The 11,180-nt window shown below is 44.2% G+C and overlaps 1 protein-coding gene and 1 pseudogene across 1 annotated transcript; one reads left to right on the forward strand and one right to left on the reverse strand.

Moving 5' to 3' along the window:
* The first annotated feature begins 370 nt into the window (after window positions 1–370).
* On the forward strand, window positions 371–6,138 carry LOC135616590 (succinate dehydrogenase [ubiquinone] iron-sulfur subunit 1, mitochondrial-like; annotated as a pseudogene).
* Window positions 6,139–7,636: 1,498 nt separating this feature from the next.
* Window positions 7,637–10,912, reverse strand: LOC103991127 (protein terminal ear1-like). Its single transcript, XM_018828765.2, has 6 exons — window positions 10,297–10,912; window positions 9,825–9,993; window positions 9,244–9,735; window positions 8,992–9,111; window positions 8,207–8,348; window positions 7,637–8,122 (listed from the first exon to the last, which is right to left on the reverse strand). The coding sequence occupies exons 1-6, from the start codon at window positions 10,910–10,912 to the stop codon at window positions 7,745–7,747; spliced, it is 1,917 nt and encodes a 638-aa protein (XP_018684310.2). The 3' UTR covers window positions 7,637–7,744.
* Between the last annotated feature and the right edge of the window lie 268 nt (window positions 10,913–11,180).

The following is an 11,180-nucleotide window of genomic DNA, read 5'->3' on the forward strand; positions in this document are numbered from 1 at the left end:
ATTGATAATTAGTGGTAAAAGTGTATTTCTCGTGGTTGATTGTATTTATTTTTCGTATGATTACTCCTTCACCATAAACTCCTTTTTATCAGTAATTCTTTTTTGTAGCCTTTCAATCATGGTTTATTTCAACGACACATTAAAATTCCATATGCTCATGTTTTTGTCTCCTTTGCATAGTATGATTAGATTAGCTCGAAATAGTTTTTTCAACATACCGAACTACAGATCTTAATATTCACTATGGCATAAAACTCTCACTGTCACATGCAAAATCTTTCCCTCTTTATTATTAGCCTTTTGAAATAATCCATTTTATTTTTAACAGCAGATTTTTAAAAGAGAGTGATGACGGATTGCTTTGTAACTGTTAGTAACGGCCTGTAGTGTTTCCCCGTTACAGCCGTTATGATGGGCCCTTACCGCTTCCGGATTCATGCAGGGGTGTATCTTGATTCTGTTTGGCTGGGATCCCCTCGAACATTGGTGCGAATCTCAACACAATCCGGCCGTTCATATTCAAACCTGATGGCTGGACCCACCGAGGCCGTGGCAATGGACGGTTCACGTTGGTTCTTGATCGGTTCGCTTTGTAGGGAATCATGGAGAGGCGCCCACAGGTTGTTTCCACCGTCGTACTTGGCGCGACAATTAACATTAACACGTCGTGTTATGGTGATCGCTGTTAAAACTGCGCCCCTCCGCTCGCCGTCTCCGCTGCTCCTCTTGGCTTCCGTGATGGCCACCGCGAGGGTGCTTCTCCGCCGAGGCCTCCTCCCCGATCACCGACCTAGCGCCGCCGCCGCCACCGCCACCGGCCGCCTGCTCCTGGCGCAGACCCACTCCTCCCTGTCAGAATCGGCCGAGCCCAAGCGCCTCAAGACCTTCTCGATCTACCGGTGGAACCCCGACCGGCCGGAGTCGCCGCAGATGCAGGAGTACGAGGTCGACCTCAACGAGTGCGGCCCGATGGTGCTCGACGCCCTCCTCAAGATCAAAAACGAGGTGGACCCGTCACTCTCCTTCGGCCGCTCCTGCCGCGAGGGCATATGCGGCTCCTGCGTCATGAACATCGACGGCGACAACGGCCTCGCCTGCCTCACCAAGATCCCGGCCGCAGAGTCGGCGGCTGCGGCCATGATCACGCCGCTGCCGCACATGTTCGTGGTCAAGGATCTGGTGGTGGACATGACCAACTTCTACAGCTAGTACAAGAGCGTGGAGCCGTGGCTCCAGCAGAAGGACCCACCGCCGGAGATGGGGTAGGAAGTCCCGCAGAGCAACAAGGACAGGGCAAAGCTGGATGGGACGCACGAGTGCATCCTCTGCGCTTGCTGCAGCACCTCGTGTCCCAGCTACTGGTGGAACCCCGAGGCATATCTTGGCCCGGCGGCTCTCCTCCACGCTCATAGGTATGTGCTTCTCCTTTGACCTTCCCTTGCATCATCGATCGTATATTTATCAATGTAGAGATATGGTTTTTTATTCCAAAGAAATTTTCTTCATATGTATGCGTCTTTTGCAATGGTCCTTCTTTCTTCGGTGATGATTAATATATATAACATGATGGGGGAGATTGAACAGTTCGTGTTTTTAGATCATTGTCTCAGCTTCTTGTGAAGCAGTTGTTAATTCTCATTACTGTATAAAAATATTAATGATCAAAGCGCATAGAACCAAAATATAAGCTCACTATATGCTGGCATTTGCAAGAAATATTCAGAAAAAAGAGAAGAAAATACCTATAATTTGATGCAATCATGTTCAAATTATGTAAGATCATATCATTAGCCCCAACATGTTCATTGTAAGGACTGAAACTTGCTTGTATGCACCTACTTAGTTATTTTTCTTTTGACATCATAGAGTACTCAGGTATATTTGAATGATGGATAATTTTTTTCTTATAATGTTTCAGCTGGAAAGTGGGCTCAAGAAGTAAGAACTATTAAAGTTGTGGCCTTTATGTTTTTCTCCAGTTTATTTTTTTGTTTTATAGTGCATACTGTTGCTGATATATAATTTACTGAATCATGATTTTCTGTTTTATTATATTGTGATTTGGATAAAATAAAATTTTTATTTGGATAACAATCTGGCTCAAGTTGTTTAGATGGAAACCACATGCTAAATTTTCATCTTGTAACATTGCAAGAATTTGCAGAAGTCTGTATGGTTGTACCTTGTGATAGATAACTGTGTACCATGAAACTGTTTGGTTATTTTCTCATCTTTATTATTTTTTTAAGCCCTTCTTTTGTTTTGAAATGTAAGTGCTTATGAGTATCTGAAAGACCTGTATCAAGTGCTTAAGAAGGTTATATTTGTGGCTGGAAAAACCCTCTCCATGACATTAGGAAATTAAGGGGTAGAATTATTTGTAATTCTTAATGCTCATAGATTTAGGGATGAAAATACTGTAAAGTTAATGAATTCCATACTTCACATGTGAATTTCCTAATATTGTTATCATTTATTGGGATATCTATCTATAGATTTTACTTTATCTATAATAGTGGCATCTCATTATTATGGTGATAATGTTCTGTATTCTTCTATTCACTTTTAGTTGTACCATATCTTCCATATTTTTTGCAGTATTCATAGTCTTAATATCTTAAGACTAGCAAGTTGCCAAAGAAACTTTTGCTTAGATCTTTCTTTAAGAAAAGTTAGGTTAACTAAGATTTCCAAGGTAGTGAGATAGGTCTTTCTCATGTTTGTATCTTCAGTATTTTTTATCATTTTATTTCCATTCTTGTACAATCATTGAATTCTTCAAAATGTTTGTTTAAGTCTCTGTGACACAAAAAAACCTGCGAAATGCTTCCACAAGACTTGGTTTTTAGTAAAGTTATCTATGGACATCAAGTTTTCTTCTCTCTCCTTGTTATCTTGTTTCCTTATATTACACAATATTTCATCAGAATCTTTGTTTCAAGGAATAAAATATCTTGGCTTGCCAGATGATGTCTCCAATGATGATTGTGCCACATGTTTATTGGCTAAGCATGACATATTAAGATCCTGCTTTTTAGCCATTGGCAGACAATTTATGAGTTTGATAAGAATTAAATAATGCTAAATAGGGAGAGGAGACATACTTGAAAGATTTGCCAGACCTGGGGAACTGATTTCCTCACTGATTTTTGTGTAAACCCTAATCCCCTTTTTTATTCTCCAACAGTAGAATAAAATGATTTTATTTACTAAAATAAATATGAAAGCAAGTATCTATCGCAAAATCCAACTGTAATGCACCCAGTTTTTATAGGAAGAGATGCTAAGAAATGACCTGTTAAAATGAATTCTTTCAATTTGGTTATGGTACTCTATAAAACATTTTTTTAAGGCAAGTAGAATTTAAGTTAGTGATGGGCTTTCCCTTGCATCTTACAACTATGCTCTACTGTGTATCTCAAGTTTATCTGTTGACAAGTTATATCTACAAAAATATTCATAAATTGTCTGCCAGCCCAGATGAACTACTTATAATCTGAACATGCTACGGTAAGTCACTGCTATTGTTATGTATCTAATTGATTTTGAGACAGAACTATTATTAACTAAAAATTTGAGAGGAAATTGATATCAGATATGTATTGAAGTGCGGCAAATAAGTTTAATGCAGAATTATGCAATTCCTAAACACCTTGACTTTCTTCTTTGCTTGCTGCTATGATATATTTTCTGTAACTGCCACCATTTGTTAGGACTCTGTATGCTGATATGGCTGGGGTAAGGAAAGCATTGTGTGCTTCCTAGAAAGCTAATGCTAGCATGTGTACCTTTATGTCAAATTTAATGAGTTGTGTACAACATTCGTATCATTTTAAATGACAAAAATAACCATGTGAACTTTTACTTGTGAGCAGATTTTATGGCGTGAACTTTGGTGCCAATTATTTGGCAAAGGTGAATGGACTTTTGCAACTTCAGCGAATAGATAGATACTAATTTATGGGTCGATTAGCTTATGAGTTAGTTTGTGTAATATTTATTGGCATGTTGGGATCCACTGTCATGTAGTCTAGACAGCTTGATCAAATGAGTCCTACTTAAATACCAAAATCCATCTTTCTGAAGTATTCCATATTCAGGATTGTGGGGAAGTAGGCAAAATATGTACTTTATCCAAGTTGCAGTTGACGATCTCTGACCTGCAAATATATCCATTATATTCAATCTGATTTTAAGGATCAAGTAGGTTTCTTATGGAAAGAGAAAACACAAGGTTTTGCTTTCTACACGGATATCTTTGATTGCTTAATTCATACATTCTATCTAAAGCATGAGCCACTTAAAATACTTGTGGATTACTGGAGGGACCGAGAAGATGGTTCATCTCACTATAATTACTCTTTGGTGCTTTTGTTAGACCATCATGTAATAATGCTTGGCTGACATAGCCCTTAAAACTTCTGTATCTATTTTCTGGATACTTTTTCTGAAAATTCTGGCGTTAGTTACTATTACTTGATAGTGATTGCAATATGGTGTTCGAGCGAACAAGCATATGTTGAGAAACAGGTGGAAGAGAAGGAAAATGAAAGCAAAAGAATGTAATGTTGGTAATTTCTATCCTCTTGACTGGTATATATAATCTCTTCGTTGTACGACTCTTCTGCTATTTTTTCCTTGCCATTTCATGTTGAACTCTTTGGAAAATGCTTCCTATTTTCTTTCTGTTTTGTTTTTTGCATTCCTCTGTTGCATGTTTGCTTGTTATGGAGCTCGGATTCTCTTTAATTCAATTTATGGACAAATATTTTCGCAACAGTTTGTTTACTCTGTTGAGTAGGTGGATACAAGATAGTCGGGATCAGTACACAAAGGAGCGGCTCGAGGCAATAAATGATGAATTCAAGCTATACCGCTGCCATAATATCCAGAACTGTGTGCATGCTTGCCCCAAGGGATTGAACCCTGCGAAGCAAATCAATTCGCTCAAAAAGCCTCAGCTGCAGTAACATGTGCAGATACGCCGCCACTAGTCTTTGTCGCAAAGATGGTGCCCGGTACTTTTCTTTTTGCTGATAATAATCACAACTGAGTGCATACTTCTTTAGTTCCTACTTCCTGTTTATGCCTAAAATAAGGACCTTAAGCTTTTGTCTTCCGTTGGAAGAATGTGATTAAGCCATGCCGTGTTTGAGATGTGCAGCCCTTGCCGGTCATTGACCTGAAACCAAAATTCATTGTTTTTGTTGCATATTTCATTGGGATCCAACATCGCTCCCCGCAATCGAGCCTTTCATCTTGATGTTGCCGACTCCATATTATGCTTTGTTTAGTGCATACTTATGACCTTTGCACTTGGATAGAAATTTCTCTTTAGTTGGAGAGTATATTTTGGTAGGTTATTGTACACTTCATCACTATCACACTTCAATCTCTGTGACTTTCCCAAGACTGCTCTGCTTGCGTGAACAGCACTAGTTGCTTTGCTAACCTCAAATCTGTTCTCAAATTCTATTATTCTCGCCATTATGGGTTCTTGCATGGGCCTCTCCGAGACCAGTTATATTACTCTCACTTGTTCATGTTCTCATCTTTTGATCAATGGTATAGACATTCATTGCAGTAACAAACAAAATCTAATGAGTTAGAGTTGTTCATTCTTTATTCTCTGGGAAAAACACGCATGCTTTGCAGTGATCTGTTCCTTCATTCTTTTGTATTTCAAGATCTCTAATTAGATTTCAATATGAAATGATCATAAAACAGGGAAATGAAACGAGAGAATTGAGTGAATGGTAGCAAGTGTTGCCCTCTGCAGAATGCATCCCAAAAAGATGGTGGGGATCTGGAAAAGCGAAGCAGGGGGGTGGGTGATGGGTCTTAATCTGGAGGCTGCCTGCTCGTCAGTACTTCTCCGATTCAGTTGAAAGCTACAGGAGATGAGATTAATCCTTTTCAGAAGCCATTCAGGAACGTATACTGCCCACCTCACACTCCCAACTCCTTTTGTGTTTGCCCCCAAGTGCTGCTGCCGCTGCAGGTTTTGCTTTATCCTCCGTACCGCAGCGTGCGTGTAGGCAGCAGCCTCAACCAAAGTTGTGCCACATAAATCATACTTCATCAGCTGCTCTTTACATACTGTATATTATAGTCTTACATACATTATATTATACTGTATATAGACGAATTTTCGAGAATTTTTTTTTTTTTTACCTTTTTTCATTTATAGTCTTTCAAAGATCCCTAAGAGGACAACTAGAGCATATGATGAATGATCTAATCGTTCGATTATAATATTTTTGAATGAACTTATAATATTTTGATGAATACATAAAAATATTGTAACTTCATATTCTTATCCCTAAATTAATAAGAGTACATATTTGAAATCATATTTTTAAATAAACTTATAGTGTCTGTCTTGAGGAATGTGTCAAAAACACTGTAATTGATTGTGCAAATCAATTGATCGTGGAAATATTAGAAAGATTTTTCGAGAATATATATATATATATATATATATATATATATATATATATAATAAAATTAATTTTTTATTTGAAAATGATATATTGATAAGAATTGAAATAGTGAAATAAAATATCGTGTCTTAATAATTTTAAAAAATTAAATTAAATTAATATTTTATCTCATGTATATTTTAACAAATTTTAAAAAATATTATATTAAATGATTTGCTAAAGATTTATTATTTATACAATAATATACTAATCGATCAAAATTGTATATATATATATATATATAATTATTAGATATTTTAGGTTCGAATATGAGAATTATCACTTTATACAATAATACATTAACCTACTCGAATATATCAATAAAGACCGAAATTAACATCCATCAATTTAATAACTAATATAACTGCAATTGCGTAATAGTTGGCTCGAGCCGTGAAGCGTCGGTCAATGGCGCTGACTGGGGGTGGGGACGGGGAAGGACACGTCATGGGGGATATCGGCCTACGTGTTCGACGCGTCTACCTGTCGGGCACTTGGATTCTGACAACCCCACCCTGGCCGCCTCGATGTCCGATCCCTCCCTGTCCCTTTCCCCTTCGTCTTCTCTCCCCTTGGCGTTTCGTCTTCCCTCAAAAACGTCGTCCCACGCCCGCCCCTTCCCTCCCTTTGCATGCAGAACATCCCAATACCCGGACAATGCGACGCCCCCTCACATCGCCTCTCTCTGCTGCTATTCGTAGAACGGTATTCTTCGTATCAGCGACGACAGTAAAAGGGCGGCAACGTACAGCTGCACACAGTGATGGAACGATGGACAAGGACTGCGCCCCATCACACCGTCCGCCGGCCAATTATGTTGGAGGAATGATAAGGTGGGAGTGCTGGCGTTCCAGCCCTGATACGTAATGTATCGTCCATCATCGTAAAGGTGCCTGCCGCCTCGCCTGTGATTCCAACCACGTCGGCTCCATAGGTCTTCCCAAGAGCAGACTACGACCGGTGGTGACACCCTTTGCATTAATTAGAACCGCTTCTTCTCCTTGTGGAGAATGTAGTCAAAACATTTATCTTCTTTTTCTTCTACTATATATATATATATAGCATAAAATAATGATTTATGTGAAGAACAATATCATCATCAACAACCATAATTTGACCACCGTATTCTGAAGACACTCGGATGCTGTCATTGCAAGCTTAAATTATCCAAGAAAAGAGGCCGGAGAAAGATGTCTATGGGCGCCTGGCGTGAGATGGGATGTATCGACTCGACCGGTACACAGTGCTCTGAAGTCGATCATTTAGTTGAAGGATAGGTGCAGCACAGCTTCGCTCAGCCCTACGCTGGTCTCTTCACCGCCGCCGCTGCCGACCACGTCGTCGTCATCATCATCATCATCGCCGCCGTCGGCGTTGTCGGATGGCGCGTGGGTCGAGGTGGTGGTGGAGGACGCTCCGCCGCTGTCGGCTACCTGCTGCGACGCGTCGGCGAGGTCGGTGCCTTGGCAGTGCGTCCAGGAAAGGTCCTCGAGGCGCTGCTCGCTGCCGACGGCGACGACCGGGACAGGTTCCGAGAGCTGCCTCCCGTCGCGGGGCGGAGAGAAGACCACGGGCATGTACTCGTCGTTGTCGCACGCGAACTTGGACTTCCTGAAGTGCTCCTTGAGCGCCTCCAATCCCTTGAAAGAGAATTCAAAGCTAAAGCAACGGCAGGTAGGTAACAGTACAAGACAACGACGAACACGAGAGAGCCCTGTAGCAACCTGCAACCGAGCGTAGGTGACTTGGCAGATCTTGCGGGAGTTGAAGACCTCCCATGGCTGTTGGTGGAAGGCTTTGTAGAGCTTGAACGCGGCCTCCGGCGACGTCAAGTTCACGAATCCGTACCCAACATTGCACTTGTTGCTTCACAACGTCAACAAGCCACGAGTCAATCCAATGACTACTACTGCTACTACACAAACACTATTCCAAACGACAATTAGCTTTCTAATAATTTTTCTGCTGCTTTTCCTACTTTGGATTCTGATGAGAGAAAAAAACAAAAAGGCCTTAATCAGAAATATCTCTGAAACCCTTCTGTTGTGTCTCATCAACTGGTGGAAGCACAAGTATGATCACGAGGGATGACTCAGTTTATATTCTATGATGTCTGCAAGCCTTGCTTGCTGATTAGGGTTTGATGGGTTCGTTCTCCTTTTCACGGTTTCACACACTTGGAGTGAGTGAATGATATCTTTGCTCCAGCGGGAGGGAGGCGACATCGCGGTGAGAGAGAAAGGAAAGAGGGGATCTGTCTTTATGTGCCAGCCAGCGATCTCATTGCCATTAGGGTCTCTAAAGCCATTTGGACGCAGCAGCGTACGGGAATGAGAGACCAGCTCGTGAAACAGGAGCAGCTGCCGGCAGCGATCCCCCTCGTCTGCCCGTCTTGCCTTGTGATCCCTCCTCCTCCCTCTTTCTCTTAGCATATATATATCTGCGACGACCTCCTCTCTCTCTCTCTCTCTCTCTATCTATCTATCTATCTCTAGATTCAAAAACTTACTTGAAGTCGATGGGTAGGTAGACGAAGTCGTAGGCGGAGTAGGGCTCGTCGGCTCCCTCGCCAGTCTGCTCGTTGCACTGAATGCAGTGGTTGTCGAGCATGTTCAACAGCAGCTTCTGACTGCATTCCGGAGAGAGAAATAGAACCGAGTGAAGGATGCATGTAATTAACCAATGGAGATCATATGTATGTAGAAACTCCGACATCTGGATAAGATACTTTGAGGTGGTGGGGAGGGGAGGAGTGGGGGACCTGTACTTGTTTGGGATGTTCTTAATCATGACTGTAGTTCTGGAATCCCTACAAGAGGATTCGGATGATTCCTCCGATTCCACTTCCTTGAAGAGGAACCTCGACTCGCTGCTCCCGCTCTTGCTTCGGTTCTTCCAACTCCTCCTGCTACCGCCGCTCGATTGCTGCTGCGGTGGCGGCGGCGACGATGACGATGAGGGACGATTGGAGCTGCCGCTGCTCTTGGCCTTCCTCCCACCACTACTGTTACTTCCGCGTCTTCTGGTAACAGCAGCGGGAGCCGTATTGGTACTGGTCTTCTTTGGCACCACCGTAGATCCCTGGCTTGCTTCCCCGCTTGCTCCGGGAAGCGAGGACGAGGAGGATGATCTCGCGGAAGCTCCACTTGCTTGTGACCATCTGCTGGGCTGTGAACCGCCTCGCAGGAACCTCGGAGGCAAGGGGGAACCGCGGAGGCCGTGGCCGTGCACGGCTTCCCTCCTCGGGTAATTGCTGTCGTAGCATGCGAAACTTACACCATCGGTAATCCGTCGAGGATCCACGAACAAGAGAAACAAAGCTTGGAGTAAGAAGAGTAAGACCTCCGGACTTGGCCGCTACCAGGTGTACCAAACTCCAGCAGCAGCAGCCTGCCATTGATCTCCTTCCCGTTGAGCTCGGCGAGAGCGCGAGCTGCGTCCCTCGTGTCGAAGAACTCCACGAGCTTGTGTTGCGGCTTCGAGGGCGTCTCCCTCACCTCTTTGAGAGCTCCTGTCAGGTGAAAGACGACGATATGTGTGAGTGAACAAAAGGCCATACGGCAAGAATGATGAAACTGAGGACGACAGATGCCTTCATAATAGAATTCGTCGTCTCTTACTCGACAACGATGAAACAAAGTAAATCGGGCCCAATAGTTATTGCAGGTGAAATATGCGATATAATTACGATTTGTTGTTCCTCGATCGATCTATCTTTGGGAGGATGGGAATATAGAGAACTGAAACGACACAAGAAGTATGAGGAAAAGGAGAAACTATGAGAACGAAGATTGCAGGAGAGATGAATATATACCGAATGGCTCGAACATGTCTCTGAGAGTGGCGAAGGAGACGCGCGGATCGGAATTGAGGACGAGGATGGAACCCTGGTTGGGCTCGTCGAGCGATGAGGGTGCGAACTGAGCCCAGACGGCGTAGCCCGCTATCGTCCCCAGCCCGCTGCCGCTGCCGCCGCCGAGCTCCGGCGAGCGGTACAGCCACGGCGGCGCCCAGTTCCCGGGTGCGCCGCCGTACCCGATCCGGGCTTGCCGCCGCGCGTGCTGCTCCCGGACCTCCGCCACCGCCGCCTCCGCGCTCCGCAGGTCGTAGAAGTGCACGGTCACGACCCCGTCCGCAGCCAGCGCGCCCATCTCCACCGCCCGGACTCCGCCGAACGCCTCCATCCCCGCCCTCACCTCGGCCTCCCCCACGTGCCGGGGCACCATGCTCAGCGCCACAGCCCTCGTCCCCGTTGCCATCTCCACCTGCTGCGGCTGCTGGTGGTGGAACACCGGAAGCGCGACCGCCAGCGGAGGGGGAGGAGGGTAGCTGTAGTAAATTTGCGGGTGGCCGAGAGCGAACTGGCCTGCCACCGGGTAGAACTCCGCAGCCGCCGGATCTAAAGGGTTCCCCCGGCCTCCCCCCTCCATCCTCGCGACGCCTAAGATCCCCAGGCGCCCTCTCTCTCTCTCTCTCTCTCTCTCTCTCTCTCTCTCCTTTAAAGAAAACCGCTACGTACTCAAAAACCGGTACGGGAGGCCGCTACGCCGGAAGGGAAGGAAAGCGACAATCGCAAGAGAGGGGAACAGAGTGAAGCGAGAGAGACAGTGCCGTTCTAATGCGGTGGCGATGTACCGGCGCACCAACGTAACGTTATCCTGTCGTACCTTCACGCCGCTATTCCTACCATTACACGCC

This window comes from Musa acuminata, chromosome BXJ2-7 (assembly GCF_036884655.1).
Source record: "Musa acuminata AAA Group cultivar baxijiao chromosome BXJ2-7, Cavendish_Baxijiao_AAA, whole genome shotgun sequence".
NCBI classification, from domain to species: Eukaryota; Viridiplantae; Streptophyta; class Magnoliopsida; order Zingiberales; family Musaceae; genus Musa; species Musa acuminata.